The sequence below is a fragment of the Mytilus californianus genome, unplaced genomic scaffold, assembly GCF_021869535.1.
Source record: "Mytilus californianus isolate M0D057914Y unplaced genomic scaffold, xbMytCali1.0.p SCAF_3, whole genome shotgun sequence".
NCBI classification, from domain to species: domain Eukaryota; kingdom Metazoa; phylum Mollusca; class Bivalvia; order Mytilida; family Mytilidae; genus Mytilus; species Mytilus californianus.
In genome coordinates, this window is record NW_026262679.1 from 24,314,399 (window position 1) to 24,338,430 (window position 24,032).

Below are 24,032 nucleotides of genomic sequence, written 5' to 3' on the forward strand. Positions count from 1 at the left end.
GATCGAGTCTTATGTAGATGAAACGCGCGTCTGGCGTATCAAATTATAAGCCTGGTACCTTTGATAACTTTATACTCTTATAAAGTATATTTTAATGAAAATGTATAGAAATTTCTTATATACCTCTCTCCAAATTAGGATTTGACAAAAAATACATCATATTAATTTTGAATTAATTGCAACAACCAATATTCTCTATTTAAAGCTGATACTGATTTAGAATTTTTGTTTTTGTTAGAGATAGACTAAATATGTTACACTCCTCGACAGTGAAGATGGTTTCATGGTATATAGCACACGAGGAAAAAGTAGCATGTAGGTATTTGGTCATTATAATTGTACTTTTAACCCTTTTTATATGTCAACTTGAAATTCTATTACAAGTTGTTCTAACATTTCTTTTATTCCAATATTTACTGTAATGAGGTCTAAGAATGCATAGTGATTGTAAAAACACTTAGCTCCAGTTTAGGATTTGACATAAAACATGCATCACATTAATTTCTGAATTGATTGCAAGTGCAAATATTCTCTATTTAAAGCTGATACTAATTTACAATTTTTGTTTTCGTTACAGATACAGCCTACATATGTAACACTCCTATACCATGAAAGATGCTTCCATTGTAGATAGCACATTAGGATGAGTCACGTGTAGGTATCTGGTCATTATAATTTTCCTTAAAACTATGTTTATATTTGTTAGGTAATAAAAATCAGTTTTTCCTGAAACAGATTGAAGCTTTATAAGAAATTGGTCTAAAATTTCTTTTATTCAAAAGAGTAGGCCCGGTAAGACTCTTTTTTGACCCCAAAGTATAGCGTTTTAAAATTTTCTTAAAAATATTAACTTTTAGCCCTTAATTGGAAGGTAAAATACTTCTGTTACACAAATATGGGTTGTTCTTGGCATTAACATGCACATGTATCAGTACTAGCAATATTAATTCATGAAAAATTACTAAAGTCTTCATTATTTTACCATATTTGTGCTAATTTTTAGACGTTTTTTGTCTAAAATGGAAGTGGCCGCACTTGTGTTCAGTCTTAATATTTATATATATGTTGTATTTGATGATAATACATAACATATATAAAGGTTGAAACTGAACACGAATGCGGCCACTTCCATTTTTGACGAAAACCATCTGAAAAGTGACGTTTTGTGGCATATTTGGTAGTTTTTGATATTTAAGCATAAATTTGAGCGTCTTTAATGACCAAATCAGTTCAAATCTTTTACATTTACTAATTGAATCGACTGAAGTAGACACGCAAGTGTTTAAAAAATGTCAAAAATCTTTTATCAAATGTACTTCGAATTTTAGGCCAGAATAATCCCTTACCTGGCCTTCTCCTTTATACTCTAATGATGTATATTTTAATAAGAATGTATAGTTATTGTATAAATTCTTCACTCTAATTTAGTATTTAACATAAAACATGCATCACATTAATTTCTAAATTAATTGCAACATTAGGATGAGTCACATGTAGGTATTTGGTCATTACAATTGTTCTTAAAAACTATGTTTATATTTGTTAGATAATAAAAATCAGTTTTTCCTGGAACAACAGCTTGAAGCTTTATTATAAATTGGTCTAAAATTTCTGTAAATCAAGAAAAGCACTTCGGACGCATAGAATTTATAACGTGTTGTTTTCATTTTTTATTCAAATTTATACTCTAATAAAGTATATTTTAATAAGAATGTTTAGTAATTGTAAATATACTTGTCTCCAATTTAGGATTTGACATAAAACATGCATCACATTTATTTCTGAATTGATTGCAACAGCAAATAGTCTTGATTTAAAGCTAAAACTAATTTATAATATTTGTTTTTGTTACAGATACAGCCTAATTATATTACACTCCTATACCATGAAAGATGGTTTCATTGTAGACACCACATGAGGATGAGTCGCATGTAGGTATTTGGTCATTACAATTGTAATTAAAACTATATTAATATTTGTTAGGCAATCAAAATCAGTTTTCCCTGGAAAAATAGCTTGCAACTTTGTTGAAAATTGGTCCAAAATTTCTTTTTCAAATTGATATTGTTATAATTAAGAGTATTGTTAATTTTTCATGTACTTGTCCCCAAGTATAGGATTCGACATAAAACATGCATCGCTTTAATTTCTAAATTAATTGTAACAGCAAATAGTCTCTATTTAAAGCTGATACTAATTTATCATTTTGTTTTTGTTACAGATGCAACTTAGATGATGTTTAAGTCGTATACCGTGCAGTATGGCAGCCGAACATGTTGAACTGACAGTCGTGAAGAGACTTTTTAATTCTTTGGAGAATAAATAAAATTTGGTTTATTGATTTAGAGAATAAAATTTCTTACATGTTCCAAATATCAAATAAGAATTTGCTGAGTGCCCTCAATATGTCTACAATAATATAACATGCATAATCAAGAATGTATTGTAAATCTTTTCTCCAATATTCTTATTAAAGAAAGTAGTTTCTGATTGTCAATTTGGATATTTACATATTTACCTGAATTTTTTTATTAAGTACAAAAAATGTAATTGGAACAATATGACTTTATTTAGAATGTTTGAAATTCAAGTTGAATTTTAATCATTTCTATTCAAGATGTATACATCAGATTGTTTTGGTTAGCCAACAACTTCTGATAATTTTGGCGCACACATTAATTTCAGAAATAGAGATCATAACTGTCATGCCTTCATGACTGATTAAATGAAAATATTTAATGATATATAGCCAAAATTGAACAATGATGTTGGTTGCAGTTAATGCCAGCTCTTCATAGGATCTTAAAATTACGAAAATAGAAACAATCTTCAAATTTGACAAGTTACCATATCTACTTATGAAGAAATTAGAATATTCTGTGAAAATTCTGTATTTTTCTTTTTTGTATCATCTTTTGAGTAATCGAATCGGAACACCCAAATAAATTCAAATTGGTGAAATATTTTTTCTTGTTATATCATTGCTGTTGTAAGATAAAACAAAAAAGTGTATGCAACTTTGTTAAATGTATTTCAAATTAAAACAAAAATCAATTTCAAATTAACACAAACAAAAATTGAGTTTAACTAATGGTTTATTCATGCACAGTTTTTAGAAACCCTTTAATCTATATCTTAAAAGTTTTATTGTGGACTAAGAAAATATCAATTAATCATTTCAGAAATACATTTTGCTTGCAGCCATGCGTCTTCACTAACATTTAACATAGTGGGTTTGGTGTTACTGAGCTAGTTCTTATTGGTGTGTTTCTTGGCTTTTTTTTCTATGGAGGGTTCATTGGTTTCTATGTCTTCAGGATATGGTTTTGTCATTCAAATGGAACTTTCAATGTAATTCTGAAATGATATATATATTTGATATTTTACTGTCATTGAAATAGAAAGAAACAATATTAGTGCATGAACATTTGAATTTTGAATGTATAATATTTAAACTTTTTAATTTATAATTTTTAAATTGATTTTGGAAATATCTTGTATCAAAATTAAATTGTATTTGACACATTTTGATCGATGGAAATTGAAAAATTAGAAAAACTTAATCTATGTACCAAACTTAAGCGCAAGTGAAAAAAAATCAAAATATAAATTTCTGCTTCATTAAAACTGTTTTGGTGAAATGGATCTGCAAAATCACTGATGGCTAACAAGGTTAACCCACTTATTAATTAGATAATGTCATTAAGTATAGTCGAATGGATCCTGTTGATAACCTATTAATTGTATTGATATATTAAAAGTTTGTTAGTATAAGAATCAATATTTGTGTATGCCTCGCACAAAAAGGTGCAAGCAGGGCCCTACTGGACATCGTCAGTTATCTAGTTTTTTTTATATAACAAACCCACTGAGAGCTGGTATCCAGGAAATTAAAATGAATCAACAATACTTATACTGTCATTTATTTTGTACAATAATATTTTCCTCATTATACCTTAGTCATGATGCAGATCTTTGTTCATTTAATTGTAAGATGATGTACTACAGTGGCATAAAACTAGTTACAGTTTGAATTTCTGTTAGATTTAAAACTCTTTGCGGAAGCAGATAGTGTCATTTAGGTATTTTGTATCATGATGCATTATAATTAAATTTTCCCACGTTCCAAGGAATAACAGTCAAAAATATTTTATAAGCCAACACTTCTAGCCAGCAGTCCTAGTATCAAGATTCTGTTTACACATTTAGAATACGTCATATTGTTTGCTTTAATTGACATTTTTGCATATAATTGTATATTCTGTTTTGAATGAAAAGGATTTCTTTAATACTGTCCAATATATACCTCCTTAGACGGTCTTCCGAGCATTGAGTTTTGGAATTTAAAATTTTTTTCCACTACAGATTCAGTTTTGATATAGTTTGACCGAGCTAACTCGTTTTAGTTGGCTGTTCCTTGCCGGCGGGGTCGTCGATGATAGAAATTTTGCCATTATTTGGTATTTCACATAAAATACAATGTAAGAGCATTTCATCAATTATGATTGTTGCGATTTTCTTTATGTATATATGCTTATCTATGTATGCATGTTTATTGTTTTAGTAATTATATCTAGGTGATCGGCAATATGAATATATTGTTTGTTTTGTTTAAGCCTATATATGTATGGGAAAGATTCGTAAATGAAATTTATTTGACAAAACCTGTGTTATAACTCGTTATACCCCTTCCATAGTGATGCACATGTCCATCCATCCCTTTGTCCTGTCTCAAGTTTGCTTCCCAATCTGATTAATCACAGCTTGCCCAACGTCATGGACAACAATAAAATGCAGGTCAAGTTCGATTTCGAAGGTTTTGAAATTTACCTTTGAATAAGACATGCCTTAGTTACCTTTAGAATATGGGTTTATCTATTCCATGATAATACTGCATGCCCAGATCTTTTTAAATGAACACAGGTCTAGTTTGCTTTTGATATGGTTTTGACATTTATCCTTCAATAGACCTGCCTTGAAATTGCTTTAAAACTGCATTTCTTTGAATTCTGGATACTATACCACTTGACCCAATCCTTAGAAATTTGTTCAGTTTCATGGATCATCGATTACAGGTCAAGGTCCATTTTAATGGTTTTGACATTGACAGTTCAAGAGTATGCCCCTTAGTTACCTTATTTATTTAAGTTCTCATATCACTTGGCGTGCGTCGTTGTTAATTTATCTAGTTGAGTGCCTTCCAACCAGCATGGTCGACATGGCTTAAAATAGAACATAGGGGTCAAATGCAAATCTGTATTATCTTGCGGAAAACTCTTATAAATAGAGAAAATCTGACGGGGGGTGAAATGTTCAGAAAATGCTGGCATCTACCAATTGTCTTATTTATATAAAAACTGTCGTATGACTTTTTTTTGAAGTATTATCCTAAAATGACATTTTTTTTCTTCATTTTATCATGAAAACTAAAATAGAGAGAAACTTCAAATAGCAAAAACGACTATAGCAAGATCTACAAATAAGTCAACATGGCTGAAGTTGTCTTTGCGACTTCTTATTTGAGTAATTGCGACCCTTTTAGGATGATTTTTACTACATTTTGGGAACGGTTTGTTAATATCGTAAAACCTATAATAGATCTATAAATAGAACTTTAAAAAGCTAAAATCATCAGCAAGACGAGATCTACAAATTAATCTGGTGGCCTAAATCGTCAGTCGACTCCTTATAGGAGTTATTGCTTTTATGATGATTTCTACCAATTTTTATTGTTTTGTCTTTGATCTTGAAAACTAATATAGCTAGATACACTTTATTCAGCAAGGCGAGATCTACAAATAAGTCAAATTTTGCTAAAATTGTTATTAAACTTTTTTACAGAAGTCAGAAAATTTTTTTTTATTGCACCTCAGAATCATGATATGAAAGTATCATTGTGACGAAATTTAATGGCTTTAGGTCAAGTGGAATCTCGTATCTAATGCATGTACCCATTATAACCCTCATTTCCAATGCATGTAACCTTTTCAAGTGTAACCATTATTCCCCAGACGAAGAAACATTTGATTCCTGTTAAGCTCAACAGGCCTAAAAAGGTCATATGAGCTTTTACCATTACATGGCGTCCGTTGTTGTAAACTCTTTAATAAACATTTCTGAAACTATTAGGCCAAATGTTACTATAGACTATATCTGAATGTTTAAAAATTGTATTTATGGATTTGATCCATCAACAAACAAGCGGCTACTTTTGCTTGGGGTAAAATGCAGTTTTTGGCTTGTAATTTTTAGAAAAATAGGACAATCTCGTTTGGAGTTATTGGGCCTTAAATGTCAATTGGTTGCACATTTAAAATCTTTTTGTTTAACATATTTAATAATATATGATACAAAGAGACAAGCATTAAAAAAAATCTACAAATAGGTAAAAACATTGACGAAATCATCAATTGACCACTAATAGGAGTTATTGCCATTGAATATGTTTTTTTTACAATTTTTGTAGATACGATTACAGAGAGAAACTAAGAAGCAAAAATAAGATCTACATGTAAATCAACCTGGCCGAAATAGTTGATTGATCCCAAATAGGGGAAATTGTTCTTTAAAACATAAAAAAAAACATGTAGCCTCCAGTTTCTATAATATATAGAAATAACCTTGTGTCCATTTGTTTCCGTCTGTATCCCTTGTTTCTTTAATTCTTAATAATATAATGATGGAAATATCTCTGTGTCCACTTGTGTCCTCTATCTATATATAAATTTAACGCTGTGTCTAGATTTGTACTCATTTGTTTACCCCATACATATACGTGTATCCCGGACACAAAGTGCATGCTAACTATATTTTGCATCGAAAATAGGACATATCTAGCCATTCATTGCAAAGGATTTTAAAATTACGGCATATTCAGATTCTTTTCAAAGGTCAGTTTTTTGCCTCTTTCAATTTTCTATCTAAATGGGATTCCGACAACGTTTGTTTAGTTTTAGAGGTAAAAAAAAAAGGGGTTCCAAAACAGAGAACTGTCAAAATTATAATTATTTGTTTATGTCTTTTCAATTCAATAGCGTATATGCGCGTGTTTTTAATCCGTCAGAAACATCAGTCATTTTGCATAGATATACTTTTTATTCGCAACGTCTCCAAAACCACCGAATGAGATCACTTCCAAGAATCATCATTGCCATCTTACATGTAGACCTATCCGTAAGACCTCAGGTTCATGTTTTCTATTCAACGTATATATTCTGATTATCGCTTTTTATATTGATTGCTGAACCCGAGGTCTTATCAAAGTTCAAAATCCTTTTTGTCGAGCCTACGACATTTATGTCGCGAAAGCGAGACATATCGGTCCTATATTCCGTCGTCGGCGGCGTCAACATTTAGGTTCAGTCTGTGGTTAAAGATTTTTTATACATAAAAAACTTTGTCAAACCTTCATGAAATTTTAGGAAATTGATGAAATTTGGACAGAAGCTTTTATGACCAAAATACAGCATCCAGAGCAAAATTTTGAAAATATTTATTTTTATTTTCCGTATTTTACTGATAAATGGATTTAGCTTTTTAAAAATAAACATTCATATTCAGTCTGAGGTTTAAGTTTTTCAATTATCAATAACTTTGTTAAACCTTCAAGGAATTTTATGAAATTTGGACAGAAGCTTGTTTGTGACCAAAATACAGTATCCAGAGTGAAATTTTGACAATAATTATTTTCATTTTTCCGTATTTTACTGATAAATGGACTTAGTTTTTTTTACAAATAAACATTCAGAATCAGTCTGAGGTAAAAGTTTTTCAGTCATCAATAACTTTGTCAAACCTTCAAGGAATTTTATGAAATTTGGACAGAAGCTTGATAATGACTAAATTAGAGTATCCAGAACAAAATTTTGAAAATAAATCCCGTATTTTACTGATAAATTGACTTTTTTTTTAATTTTTAGTTACCAAGTTGATACAGTCTGGGGTTAAAGTTTGTTTCATGTCAATTACTTTGTCAAAGCTTCATAGAATTTTATAAAACTTTGGCAGAAGCTTTTTTATGATTAAGAGATAATGTCTGAAGCAAACTTTTGAAAAATATTTTTTTCGTTTTCAGCTATTTTCTGATAAATAGACTTAGTTTTTTACAGTTAACATTTACAGACAGTCTGGGATTAAATTTTTTTTACATGATAAATTTGTATACCTTTATCGATTGTTATGAAACTTGGACAGATGCTAATCTTCAATACCAAGAAAAAGCATCTAAAGAAATTTTTTTAGGTTTTTTTTAAATTTCCGTATTTTACTGATAAATGGACTCACTTTTTAAAGTCAATATTACACTTTTACACTGACAGCAGCAATAGCAGGCGAGACACTGGGTTCAGCGGAACCCCTTACGAAATTTTAACCTCAGACACATTGAGTGTACCAGAGGACAATAAACTAACATTATATACATAAATGATGGCAGGCGAGACTGACAAAATACAGAGAACATACATATATGATGGCAGGCGAGACTGAATATAACAAAATATTTAAGTTCTATAAAAGACAATCTGAAACAATACTAACAATACTTCGAGATTTTTGTTTCAGGAACAAAGACAGATTTTTGTATAGTCGAACATGGCATAATGATAAGATATTTTTCATTTTTATCTCATTTGTACTATAGTAACTAGGTACATATTTCTTTCTAAGTTGTGCAAATGGTGGAAATGCACATTGGAATAAATAATGAAATTCATTCCCGATTCCGATTTTGCAAACTTTTTAATGTTACAAATTCTATTCTCTTTAGGTATCGTGGCCTATCTTTCAGTTCTATAGGAAATCTTATATTTGCACATCTCAATTTAGTAATGAATATCCTTTCATGTTCCTCAAGATTCATCGAATACTTTTCCTTATCGGAAGTCAATATTTTCCCGTAGCAAAATTTGAAAAATTACCGAATTGAATTGAATGACTCAACCAAATTATTTTGATGATTTAATTAGTAAAATTATATTGAATTTATAACCACGTTAATCTCCATTTTGTATAAATGAAGTATACATTTTGTAAGAAATTGTGAAATTTTGAATATCGGTTAACTTAAAATTGTATGAGTTTCAAGATTACCGATTAGTGATATATCAGTGTTTTAATACTAAATGTGAATGCAATATAATTGAATATTGTGCAATAATTGGTATTTTACCTTTTGTTTATCACATTTCATGAAAATAATTACATGTATATTTTAACGGCCTTCATGGCGTTTTGGTACATATTTTAGTCATTTCTTTCATCCCTGAAATCATGGCGGAAAAGGCCATATCCGATACGACTTCGCATTTCAATGAAACAGAAAAAATTGCCTAAAACAAAGAAAGCGAAAAGAAAATGATATACCATATATTATATGTTATATGACTCTCTGACATGGTGCTAGCCTGTCAACACTGAGGTTGTGAGTTCGAATCCCGCACGTGACAGGTGCGCTCGACTCCAATCTAAATTGACTAGGATTGTCAGTTTTCCGACCGAGGGTCGGTGGTACTCTCCGGGCACTCCGGCTTCCTCCACCAATAAAAACCGATCAAGCAATCAATCTGACATGGTGCGCCTCACCACCTTTTTAATTTTGTTTTGTATAAACCTTTAGTTTGTTTTCAATTTTCGAGATCTAAACAAATATGAGAGTAACGGTGGTATGCATTCGGGAACTCTGCTCACAGTTTTTCAAGTCCGACACTTCCAACCATGATATTGTACAGCACTCCTTGATCCTGAAATTCTTTAGAAGGGGTTTAAAAATATGATTTATGTACTAAAATGATCGCCCATCCTATCCCCGGAATGTCCCTGCTTTTTAAGATGATATTTAGAAACTAATATACTGTAATCTGCTTTCAATTCATCGGTCCGGTCAGTTCTGTTTTCTGAAGAATTTTAATTAGATTAGGCATTATAGTTAGAAGTTTTAATTTATACTTAATTTCTCTCAAACTATTAAGCTGATTATAACAAAACTTGGCAGTAATGCTTGTTAGTCCCCTACCGACGAAGCCGAAGGAGACTTTAGGTTTGCACTCTGTCTGTCTGTCTGTCTGTCCATCCGTCAGTCCGACAAATCAGTTTTCCACACTTTTTTCTTCGTCCTTGAAGATATTGATTTGATATTTGGTGTATTGTTTTATCATGACAAGTTACAGATCAACTTCGAATTTTGTACCGGTCTGGTGATTTTGTGCAGAGTTATGGTCCTTGGACTTAGAAAATTCACTCAAATAATCAGTTTTCCGCACTTTTTTTCGTCATGCTTGAAGATTTTGAATTTATAATTGGTATATAGTTTTATCATGACAAGTTACAGATCAAGTTCGAATTTTGTTCCGGTCTGGTGATTTTGTGCAGAGTCATGGTCCTTGGACTTAGAAAATTCACTCAAATAATCAAGTTTTCCACACTTTTTTTCATCATGCTTGAAGATATTGACTTGATATTTGTTATATAGTTAACACCATGACAAGTAATAGATCAAGTTAGCATTTTGTTCCAGTACAATGAATTTTTAACCGGTAGGGGACTATGTATTGCCATGCAATACTCTCAGAATGTTAATTTAGTGATCGAAGTGAGTGAAATATAACGACTAAATTATTCGGATTATGAAGCACCTATGCATTTTATATGGGACAAAATGTGATGTCTTACTTAATTGTATATGAATGGTGTTAAAAATATATTTCGATTTGACTGTTGTAATGTTCTTCTTGACATTTTGTCTCCGTTGAAGTATGTGAACTACTTATTTCTATGTGCAAAAAATATTGATCCCCCCACATTGGATTTATAAAAAAATTGAACCCCCCTTTTCCACATACAGAAAAAAACTTGATCTCCCCTGTATTTTGACCAGCCCCCCCCCCCTCCCAGATTAAAAATGATAAGTCCCTAAATAAACATGGAACCAGTATATTCCAATTTTTTTCTTCTCGGAAACACAAGAATTGAATATACAGAAATAACAATAAACTTTTCACAAAGATGGGCTTTTCACAATCGTTAGAATAAGACGTATAATATTGATATTCATGTTTTGGTCTTTTTTTGGTTAAAGTAATTGATATGCATCGTTAAAAGTTGCCAAGGAATACAATACCACCCTTTTAATCATCAAATATCTATTACGTAAAAAGAACAAAACCAAAATCAATAAAAATTTGATTTATCTGATACTTATTATGGATAATATATAACACGTGCTATAACGACTGAGATTTTTTGTTTTTTTGATTGGCAAACAGTCTTATCTTTTAATGTAAAACCATAAAGTCCCATATTTGTAGTCTCTAAAAAACAAGATGTGTAGTCTCTAACAAACAAGACTTAAGGTAAGAACCAGGGCTGATATGCATAAAACCACTGTACTAATTTATCGTAGGACATGTAGAAAAATCCGTCCGTTCGAAACAAATCAACTTATTTTATGAAGTAGTTTTATGCATATCAGCCCACTTATCTATTATCACTTTTATGTTTAGTCACTGAAATTTGTTTTAAAAATAGTATTTGGTGTTGATTTTGCAATGAAAATTTAAATGAATGTTAGTGCATAGATTCTTTTTTACGGTTTGCTTAATCATGATATGTGCCATCAGCCTTATTCGGGGAGGGGGGGAGGGGGGGGGGGCAAATGTGCATTTAAAAAAAGCATTAATAGCGGATTGACATGAACCATAAAATTTATGTTACCCACCCAACACACGGCTTAACAATATATCATTCGAAAGCTTATCATTTGTACTTTCTGTTTTGGCCGGTCGTAAAAAAATCGTACGGTGCAATTTCTGAGAAATCAGCAGTCAAGAGACAAACAGGACACTTTACAGATGTCAACATTATTTCAGATTCTGTCTTTTCCCTATAAAATAAGAATTTTTTTAGAAGAGAGATTAACAGTCATTTATCAAGCGCACTTTGAAATATCTTTTTAGAAATTCCAGTAAAAATGATAAAACTGCTTGGCTGCTTAAACGGCATCATGCCTTGTTCATTGTTTGAGTGTATAAATGCATCGATGGCTGATAAAGATGTTAAAACTATTATATACTAGACATTGACAAGATCATTCAAATTGCGCCTGTCCCAAGTAAAAAAGACTTGTGTAAGTAATTTTCAAATAACTGATAATTGACATGTTGCAGTAACATTGACTGTCTTTTTATAACTTACCTTTCTCTGTGGTAAAAATCGTTAAATTCTCTGTTGGTAAACTCTAAAGTTAATATGAGAATAAGGTCCCAACCCCCTGAAATAAAGTTGACCTTAGATGATCTAAGATGTATTTTTTTTGTTCCTTTTGTGATAAAGCTCCTCACCTATTCAAACATTTATACATCCTTTTTAGGTAAACAAGATAAAACACTTCGAACGCACCAAAATGAAAAAAAAGAGTTATTTTCATTAATTTGGTTTAAAATTTGTAGCAAGTTACAATACTAATTCTAGTTATAATTATACTTCCATAGAAGGTCTACTCTGACAAAACAAAGCACTTTAAATGCTGCTGATTACTTAAATTACACGTAGCAAATACATTTGCACAACTTAATTTTTGATGAAAGATATATATATATATTTGGACGACTACGAGCCCAACTTTTCTTGGCTATGGCTATGGTTTTGCATTAAAATACTTTGGTAGATGTGCTTCGACAAAATATTCTCATCAAAGTTATTCAGAAAACCAGAGTGCTGTTTTAGTAAAATGTATTCGGTGACTTCCGGGAGATCATCTGTCCTGCATTGACTTAAAATTTGCATATTGAAAGTTGACGCAAGCTATATATATATATATATAATATTAAGACAGCTGTGAAAATTGAAAATCTTGATTCAATTAATCATGATTTCGAATTGGTTGGTTGTCAACGTACCAAAATTTACTTATTTTCGTGGATTTGTTTTCTTTGTATGCATAAAGTCCTCTGTAGTTGACTGCAGCAATTTCTTTCGTGCGATTTTATCACTTTATTTTCATATTTATTTAAAGAAAATTACTGAGAGTTTATTATTTTCGCTTTATTGTCCTACTTATAAAAGTCGAGTAGATAAATTGCATAACAAAACTAGTTGGTTTAAAATATTATCTTTCCAAAAAAATCAGATTAAAAAGAAACCCCATAAACTTTATCCAAAGCATGAGTAAAATTGCTATTTTCTCATTACTGCAATAAGTTATAGCAGAGACATATATATGTGTATAAATGTCTCTGGTTATAGTTATTGAACAAGCAAATCGGTACATGTCATTTAATCTGCACGGCTCGGGTGACCCTACTTGGCCCGAACGACGTAGGAGTTCGGGTTAACCTGTCATTCCGACCGTGCGGATTACTAGTATATGAAATATACCGATTTGATTGGCCAATAACTGTTTTAACACATGACACCATCAATTTACATGAATGTTTTGTAAATATGCGAACGATTTATTCAATCCACAGCTCCGATGACAGTTCTCTTGTAGGGTAAAGAAAGGGGAAAATAGTAAAAGGTTGGTAACTTTCTTCTAAATTGTTATATTATTTGGATAATTGCGTTTTAATGGCAGATCGTTGATTGTTTCTGTTAAATTTATTGACGTTAATTATAAACCCACATCTCATACCGTTTTTGTTTTGTTTGATGTACTTTTGAATCGGTTTATGATAAAGTTAAATTATGTTACACGATGACCTGAAGCCGGTCGGACCGAAAGCAATACGACTTTTTAACTAATCATAGTAGAGTCAAGGCTAAATACAATCGGGGAAAAATACAATGTACAAGAAGGCTGGGACTGTTATATACTTACTATATTATAATAGTCCCAGAAGAAGGTATAAGTAAATGTTTATATACTTACTATATTATAATAGTCCCAGAAGAAGGCAAGTAAATATTTACTGGTTTAATGCATACACAAAAAAAACACATGTTTACATTGCAATGAAAAAAAGTTTGAGCAACAGACATACTGCCTAATGCAGCCTATATATCCAAATTAATATGGGACCGAAAAAAATGGTAGCAGTCAATATGGTTCGGAATGTGAACGCATCTATCCGTATTTGCACTGATACTTTTTTTTTGTTATCTGTATTGCACAGTAAAGTGTATGAATAAATAATCTTGAACTTTCTTTTCCCTTTTCCCCAAATATATTATACATGCATTAAAAGGTTGTCCTGCATTATCTTAAGTATTCCTAAATTGAAATATTGATAAGCTCACAATAGATATTTGAACTTTTTGTAATTTCAATCAGACAATTGTGAAAAGGGTGTGAGTAAAATCAACACTTTAGTGATTATACCTGATGGTTGGGAGACGAAAACGACAAATATTTGGTGGTAACATGAGTGGAAACTCGGTATATTTAGGGTTTGACTTTAGCACACAGCAGGTGAGAGGGTTTCTTTAGTCAACATTTATTTAAATTGAAAATTATATATGTTAACTAGCACCAGCTGTGCACTTGGACTTGTATAGCCTATAGCCTGTATAGGAAAAATTTGTCAGTTTTCGTGCCTATGACTATGTTCATTGGTTCTCTCCCGACACAGAATCCCAAAAGTGATTAGTTCTCTACGGGTACTTCAGCTTCTTCCAAAAATAAAAAAAACTGACTGCCATGATAAAGCTTAGTGTGCTGAAAGTGGTGTTAAACATGAAGTTCATGAACAATCAATCTTGGACTTGTGTACAACATTAACCAGGTCGTTTTGCCCCAATTTCCATCTTGTCTTGGTTTGTAAAATAGATAAATCATGTTTTTTCTTTATTATAATGTAGAATTACCAAATGTATTTTTTTTTCGAAGTACAATGAAGTAGGAAACATCAGATTTTTTTTTAAATATGTCTTTTAATATGATGCAGTCCGGTAAATCAGCCCTCATAAGGCTTTGATTGTACGTATTTCTGCTTAATTATATACAAATTGTATCAAATTTAATATTAATCAATTCACGGACAAATCAATTTTGAGAAGTTTATCTCATTTCCCCAAAAATATCTGAAATAAATTTTAAAATCAGCAAAACAAGTGGGTCATCTGTGTTTTTATCATAAATGTGTTTGTCCTGTAAATCCACCCATGCACAGTAAATATGTATGGAGGGCCAGTTTATCACATATTTATGAAAGGAAAAGGTGATCTATTAATAGACCACTTATAAAGGGATTCCAGGCAATTGAAAAAACAAAAATTTCAAGTCAGAAACGAGTTTTGTAAACAATAATATGATTATTGTTAGCTTTAGAAACTGTATTATATTATGTATCATCAAGGGTCAGGAAACAGTCAAATTTGCCAGTCATGACCTAAACTGAAAGCTATTTGTCCTAAAAGGCAGATTGGAATTTACATGATTTAGGACAAATTTTATTTTTTTTCAGAAATAATATCGGTCAATTCATTCAAATCGAGTTTCTTAATCGCCATTTTGCACTTGTTTTTGTTTTGTAATCCCTTTCCTGTAATTAAACTGCCACTCCAGTAATAGTATAATAATCCTGAGGGCTGTTAATGCCTCCGGGAAATATTGGCTAATGATTGCTTATCACTTTTACGTGTGTTTTTAATTCACACCTAGCTGACAGTGATCACAAGCTCAGAACTAATATTATAAAGAAATTAAAATTCCATGACAACTTTCTTAATTATTTAATTACTTTAGCAAAGACAGTTGTCAATTCTGATTTAAATACTAAAACTTAATTTAATTTACGTAGAAAAAAGTAATCTTTCACGAGTTAAGCATGTGCTTTGTTTACTATGTAATACGCATGCATGAAATTGTCTTCACCAGATTAGACACTTAATCGTAAAATGCAAAATGATTTCATGCTAAATTAAACGAGTGCAACTAGTATCTGTTATATTCAAATACTTTTAAAGGTAATAAAATTAAAAACCCGGTTATTTCCTGTCAATTTGATAAACAGAACGAATGCCGGAAATGAATCCGGAATTACTCGTACTTTAGTATGGTCGCAAATCTTTCGGTTTTAATTTCGTCTTCAAAATGAAAAAAAGCGTAAGCGATGTCTGAAAAATTTACCATTTTGAGTCATTAAAATCATTTCAATTTTAAACTGTTGCCTTCCATAAATTGTTCTTGAACGTTTTTAGAAAAACGGTAAGAAAATTCATGTAGTAAATGCGAAGAAACAGTCAATGCAAGTTTATTGATGCTATGAATCTATACCCGAATGTAGTGTGATTTCGACAATTTGAAAAAAGGGCCCCAACTTTTAAGTCCTCTCAAAATGACTGAAATTGTGTGAAAAAATTTCCAGATCCCTGTATATCACTAGATATTTTCGTAATAAAGGATTTTTCTTTAAAATTTGACATGCAGTGATGATAAGTACAGTTCCTATGAATGAAATAGCAACCGAAATATTCACGGAAGTGACAATTACGGAAGTAAATGGGAGTGGGCGGGTTTACCTGACACTACTGTATATAAACAATGATTAACTTTTAATATTTAAGAATTAGTCTTCCTTAACTTTCATGATAAATATTTTGGGTCATTGTTTGCATATGTATATATCCCATTTTATTTTTACAACAATATCAATATGCACAATAAGGGTATATCATTATAAATAAGAAGATGTGGTATGAGTGCCAATGAGACAACTCTCCATCCAAGTCACAATGTATAAAAAGTTAACAATTATAGGTCAAAGTAAGGCCTTCAAAACGGATCCTTGGCTCACACCGAACAGAAAGCTATAAAGGGCCCCAAAATGACTAGTGTAAAGCAATTCAAACAGGAAAACCAACGGTCTACTCTATATAAAAAAAAAACGAGAAATGAGAAACACCTATGAACCACACCAAAAAACGACAACCACTGAACAACAGGCTTCTGTCTTTGGACAGGTGCATAAAAATGCAGCAGGTTTAAACGTTTTAACAGGCACCAAACTTCGCCCAAACCTGAGACAGTAGTGTAACATTACAACATAAAAAGACACACTATGAAATATCAATTGAAATGGCTTAACTTGATCAAAAAGACGTTTAAACAAAAACAAGTAAACATACACTGAACGAATAAGTTTGATCTATAACACAATACAAATACAATATTAAAACGTAGGTGTGCCTATATAACATAGACGTTACAGGTAGTAATAAAAAAGACAACTCTTACCTGGGACAAAATGGCATTAAATAAAACAATGTACACGGGTAAATTTAAATATAAAGTTTTGTTGTTAGGAGTACAGAAGTAAACTTTTTTTTACAAAATTAATAAATTAATTGTGCAGAGTACGAGTACAGAAGTGAAAATTTATCGTCATACTAAATACTTATCAAAGGTGGTACATATTGAAAATAGTGAGACGAGATATAACACAAAATAAGTAAACATTGAATTACAGAAATGCATTACAAATTGTGTCAACAGGTCAAATTAACACAAAAGTACGATTTGAGAGTACTCGCAGTTACTGAAAGCTAGTTAAAAGCCAAAAACAATTAACAATAAAAAATCATGCATCAGAGACTAAAATCAATTAAAACACATCCCAGGGATTTAGTGTTTTAATGCCATGGACAGTCAAAGAAGATATGACTTGTGCAATGCCAAAATAAAAGTATCGACAGGCAGTAGGATGCTCTTTTGGTGCAGCTGTTTATTATATATTATTCATGACCAAATACACATAAAAACATAGCAGCAGTCTTCTCCAAAGTTTCCTAATTCACATGATTTATAGGCTCTAACCCATGCCAACAGTCCCTAATTTACATGATTTATAGGCTCTAACCCATGCCAACAGTCCCTAATTTACATGATTTATAGGCTCTAATCCATGCCAACAGTCCCTAATTTACATGATTTATAGACTCTAACCCATGCCAACAGTCCCTAATTTACATGATTTATAGGCTCTAACCCATGCCAACAGTCCCTAATTTACATGATTTATAGACTCTAGGGTGAAGGTTTGGTACCATTAAAACGTTTAAACCCGCTGCATTTGTTTGCACCTGTCCTAAGTCAGGAATCTGATGTTCAGTAGTTGTCGTTTGTTGATGTGGTTCATAAGTGTTTCTCGTTTTTTATATAGATCAGACCGTTGGTTTTCCCGTTTGAATGGTTTTACACTAGTAATTTTTTGGGGCCCTTTATAGCTTACTGTTCGGTGTGAGCCAAGGCTCCGTGTTGAAGACCGTACTGTGACCTATAATGGTTTACTTTTATAAATTTTGACTTGGATGGAGAGTTGTCTCATTGGCACTCATACCACATCTTCTTATATCTATCTAACCCATGCCAACAATCCCTAATTTACATGATTTATAGGCTCTAACCCATGCCAACAGTCCCTAATTTACATGATTTATAGGCTCTAACCCATGCCAACAGTCCCTAATTTACATGATTTATAGGCTCTAACCCATGCCAACAGTCCCTAATTTACATGATTTATAGACTCTAACCCATGCCAACAGTCCCTAATTTACGATTTATAGGCTCTAACCCTATTAAATTTTTGGGCCGAAAATTAAAATAAATAATCTTATTTTTGCTGTGATAAAAAAAAAGTTAGATAGACAATTGACCTGATGACCAATAGGTTCATTTTGGGGAAATCAGCCAAAAATTTGTGCAGCAAAAAGGGTCTATCACTGACACATATTTTTATGAAAATTTTTTATTTAAATGTTCATTGTTACCTGTGCATGTTGTAACATTTTAATTCATGTGACTAATGTTTCAAATGCTGTATGATGATATTTGTTTGTCACCAAATAGATAACAGTATCAAATCTTAATTGGTGACATTGGCCAGGTGAATTAACTTCACATAATTTTAAGTAGCAGATTCAAGGGGTGCATCTGATACACTCCCCCCTAATTAAGCACAATTGAAAAAATTGTATGTTGGACTAACATGACTTACCTAAATTTATATACATAGTATATAATGTATATGGCAATTATTTATATATCTCTTCATCATTTACCACCTGTTATAATTTCATTTATTTCATATTTTTGATTTTTAAAAGAAATAATGTCCATTTCAATCTTGCTTCATATCATCTCTGTACCAGGAATAACATTAACAGTACTAACTTTTCTGCACATTTCAACAATAGATGTCTCTTCAGTGATGCTCGAGGCCAAACTATTTGAAGATCCAAAGCTTATTAAAAAGATGTAGAGCTATAAACCAAAAAGGACAAAAAAAGTAAAGCCAAAGACGGACAAGGAATCAGAGCTTTGCATGAGGGAGATATATTCCTTAATTTAAAATAATTTCCAAAATTTTGTAACAGCAAATTTTGATAACACAAAATCCGTATTTTCATGCCAGTGCTGGCTACTGGCCTGGTGATACCCTCAGGGACTAACAGTCCACCAGTAGAGGCATCGACCCAGTGGTAGTATTTACATTAACGGTACCATTTTTCTGCACCAGATGCGCATTTCCACAATAAATGTCTATTCAGTGATGCTTGAAGCCAAACTGTTTGGAAATCCAAAGCTTATTAAAAAAATGTAGAGCTATAAACCAAAAAGGACAAAAAAGTAAAGCCAAAGCCACAGTACATTATTTTATGATTTAAAAATGAGAGAGAAAATCACCCTCCTTCCTGCAACTTTTTAAAGATAGTTGAGGATCTAAATGAAGAAATATTTTCATATTGTATTATCATACAAACTTTATGTTTATGACGATATTAGATGAACACAATGAGCATGCCAGATTTATCTATGACAATAGATGTTGATATTTACTTTATTTATTTACAGATAAAATGTGTAGCTATTGATGAAGAATTGAATTTTATTTGTGAGAAAGCAGTTAGATTTGACACAGACTTACCAGAATTCAAGTAAGATTATGTTTATACACCCAATTTGGACAGATCATAACTATAAACTGTTTTCTCTAATTCTTCGTTAATTTATCCCTTTCTGCACCCATTGTATAAAAAAAATTTAATCAACGTGTGGTTCGTTTGATCTCAGTTCTTCATTGGTTAAAATCCGATTATGACGTCGAATTTTCTTGCTTTCCTCTGAATTTCCTATTGTGACGGCATGAAAAAAGGCGACCATGCCTGATGACGTCACATAGAAAGAACACATCTTCTTGCAGATCATTCGAAAAGAAGGAATAAATTTGCCTGCGTATTGTTTGAAAATCATTAGAGAAACAGATTCCACCACCAGATCTCGTGTAATACGATATTTATCCACTCTCGACAGTTAAATTTTAAATATTTAAAACGCTCGGCGAGCCTCGCGTTTTAAATTTGAAAATTTAACTGTCTCGAGTGGATAAATATCGTATCACACTCGGTGCAGTGGTAGAATCTATATAAATACATGCACATACATGTATTATATACTTCAAATACAATTCATTACATTATAAATATGTATTAGCCATCAAACAACTATAAATTCAGTAAAAAAGCAAAATACACAACATCTTGATTATTTCACCCATGCTTGCTAGAAATACAATAGAGAACAAATCTGGAACACTTGAAACATTTAAGGGTATTTTAATCATAGAAAAAATTCAGAACATGAAATACGGTAAGGCTAATTGTCAGAGAATTTTTTCAGAACACAAGGAGGAGTCCATGTACATGATGACAGAGTTACAGTTACTGTGCCTACAGCATTATGGATCAAGGTAAGATGTTGTATGGTAGAATCACAGTTACCTTACCTTTAGAATTAGTTATGTGTGGTCCTGTTGGAGAAACAGCTACCATAGCAGAAAATGTTACTTAAGACTTGCAACATGTTAGGTCAATGTTAAGTTTTCATGATTTTGGTCTGTTTCTTGGATACTTTAAGAAATAGGTCAACTATATTTGGTGTATGGAATGGTTATAAGGTGTACATATCTGTCTGGCATGGTTTATCTGACCTCATTTTTATGGTTCATTGGTCAATGTTAAGTTTTCATGGTTTGGTCTGTTTCTTGGATACTATAAGCAATAGGTCAAATATATTTGGTGTATCAAAGGTTTGTAATGTGTACATGTCTTTCTGGCAGGGTTTATCTGAAATTTACCTCATTGTCATGGATCTTTGATAATGTTCAGTTTATGCGATATTTGAGGAAAAACCTTGATCTTTAAGACTTTCAACATATAATCAATCATGGTCAGTAAAGCAGGCTCCGTGTTGAAGGCCGTACTTTGACCTATGATGGTTTACTTTTACAAATTGTGACTTGGATGGAGAGTTGTCTCATTGGCACTCATACCACATCTTCTTATATCTATAGACATTTCAGTGTGTGCACTCTTGTATTTTACGTTTAACTTATGTTTTTATGTTTAATGTTACACTGTATTTCTGTGTTTTAGGCACTGGATATCCTGTTATTCCGTTTGCAGAATGGATTGTTTGATTTCTCCAATGTCATGGGTATATCCGGTTGTGGACAGGTATGGATTTATTACATTCACAATTTTGAAGACATCAAAAGTGTAATAACATAAACATTTTCAAATTCACAATATTTGAAAATAACTTGAAATGTTATTTAATGTGTGTTTGTATTTTTTGGTTCTTGTACCCAGAGTAAGAAATTTTTTTTAACTTTCAAAACAGTTTTTTGTTAAACGCAGTTACCCTTATGATTTTTCTATGGTATTTTCAGATGTGTATGTGAAAACTTATTTTTCTAATAGTTTACTGAATCTGATACATTTTACAAAATTTAAATTGTGAATGTTTTTCATGAAATTTGCAATATATTTTTTTTGCAAACCTGTTCTCCTTCATGAAGTCATGTTAATTAAGATTCAGGGGAATAAAATTTATAAATTGACTAATAATTGTCTAATTTTGGAACAATAAAAAGACTGAATTTTTGCCAATCCTATCTAGACCTGTTTTTAGCAGCCATCAGATGTATAAAGGAGTAGGTCCGGTAAGGGCCGATTTTGGCCTCAAATTTCAGGTTCATCTGAAGAAAGATTTTGGACACTTTTTAAACATTCAAGTGTCTTCTTCAGTCGATTCAATTAGTTAAAGTGAAAGATTTGAACTGATTTAGTCATTAAAGACGCTCACATTCAAGCTTAAATATGAAAAATCTATCAAATTTGCCATAACATGTCACTTTTCAGATGGTTTTTGTCAAAAATGAAAATGGCCGCATCCGTATTCATTCTCAACCTTTATATATGTTATGTATTATCATCAAATACAACTTACATTTAAATATTAAGAATGAACACAAATGCGGCCACTTCCGTTTAAGACGGAAACCGTCTAAAATTTAACTCAAATGCTAAAATTGTGAAGGTTTCAGTAATTTAGCATGACTTAATGATGTTAGTACCCGATAAATGTGCATTGTATTGTAAAAAACAGCCTATATTTATGTAACAGAAGCATTCTACTTTCCAATAAATAGCTAAAAGTTTACATTTTAACAATTTTGTAAAACTGCTATATTTTGGGGCCAAAAAGGGGTCATACTGGACCTACTCCTTTAAAACTGATATGTTAAATTCTGGTAGATTAGCGACTGTGGAAGATTTGGTTATTGTTGCATGTCAGAATACATATCAGGCAAACATTTGATTATGTTTCCTCATTGTTGATAGTTTATAGGCAGCTCTAAACACTTATACGTTAAGTCATGTTTCCTTGATGTTTTATGTATAAGATCCTTGATGGCAGTTTTGTGGAACTGTATTTTTTTTCTTTGCAGCAACATGGTAGTGTGTACTGGAGAAAAGGATCAAAGTTAAAACTAAGTAAACTGAAACCAATGGCTAGTCTACATGATCAGCTCAAAGTAAATAATGGTAGTTTCAAATTGTAAAATACAGATGACTGCAATAAGTCAAATTATCTTAAGAAAAGCATTAGAACTATCAGAGGATTACGTCAAGTGAATTTGACTTTAATAGCACACGGTTGCTGTAGCTCTTTTTACAAAAAAAAAAAAACGTTCCATAGAAAAATACTTGTCATGACCTCTAAAGTTAAACTTGCAATAATTTTAGTTGTTAAAAACTCGTTACATATAAAGGACAAGGTACGATAAGTATAAGAGAACAGCCCCCAATTTTCGTTCAAATTAAAAGTGACATGCCATAAATTAGAATACTAGTTTAAAACCTATATTTTTGTAAACATCAATAGATTTATCAAATTCCGCTTATATTTTTCATGCTTTGTTGCTGTAAACACCTCAAGATTCGCGAAAAAGGCAGAAAAATGGCAGTTTCCAAACCTTTTTCTGCATTTTAAAATATGAGCGTACCTACGGCCCATGATAATATTTATACCTGACATTCCTTGAATATCAATGTTGATGCAGTTCAAATATCTTAGTGGGCCGTAGGTACGCTCATAGTTAAAAATTAAAAAAGGGGAAAAAAATCGTCGTAGTTTCATTGAATCATCGAAATATTAAACTAACTGCGGACCAGAGATGATATCCGGTATTTACTGGATCCGACAACAGACTTTTCTTCGTGATATAATGGTTAATTTCTTTATGACGTAAATTTTACATCTTCGAGAAAGGAAGACAGGATATTCCTATATTTATTATTGTATGAATTTATTTAAAAAAAAAAAGTTACAATTGAGCAGACCGTCGAGTTTTGACACAAAATCAGAATGAACTGTTACAAACTTCAGAGACATTTTGGGAATCATGAAACCAAAGTTGTTTAATAACTGGTTTATACTCCAACAGTACCTTTTTGACTAAATTTCAATATTTAGAACACTGTTACACAGACGTTAATCATGTCGAAGCATAAATATGTCTTTTGTGGCGTAAAAACTTCAAAGATTTGTTAGGCATGTAATCTCCGTGGAATGGTGTATTCTAAACAGAAACAAATTTTGAATATAAATTCTTTACGCAACAGATCGATATTGGTGTCAACATTAAATTTTAAGTACAACTTTACCATTCAGAAACATATGTTTTGTTTTATAAATGACGAAATATTGAATATCAAAGGAAAAAAAACGCATCAAAGTCAAAGATATCATG

General features: G+C 31.5%; 1 protein-coding gene across 3 annotated transcripts in view; it reads left to right on the forward strand.

Moving 5' to 3' along the window:
• Positions 1–24,032, forward strand: part of LOC127734189 (xylulose kinase-like) — an 85,328-nt gene that overhangs the window by 22,428 nt on the left and 38,868 nt on the right. For 2 of the 3 annotated variants that reach the window (XM_052243924.1, XM_052243923.1), the window contains exons 1-5: positions 14,293–14,404; positions 19,790–19,872; positions 20,615–20,684; positions 21,370–21,450; positions 22,728–22,814. In XM_052243924.1, coding sequence (XP_052099884.1) covers positions 14,318–14,404; positions 19,790–19,872; positions 20,615–20,684; positions 21,370–21,450; positions 22,728–22,814 — 408 coding nt within the window. In that variant the 5' untranslated portion in view covers positions 14,293–14,317. Of the gene's footprint in view, positions 1–14,292; positions 14,405–19,789; positions 19,873–20,614; positions 20,685–21,369; positions 21,451–22,727; positions 22,815–24,032 lie in introns of those variants that run through there. The other variant, XM_052243925.1, reaches the window with a different exon arrangement.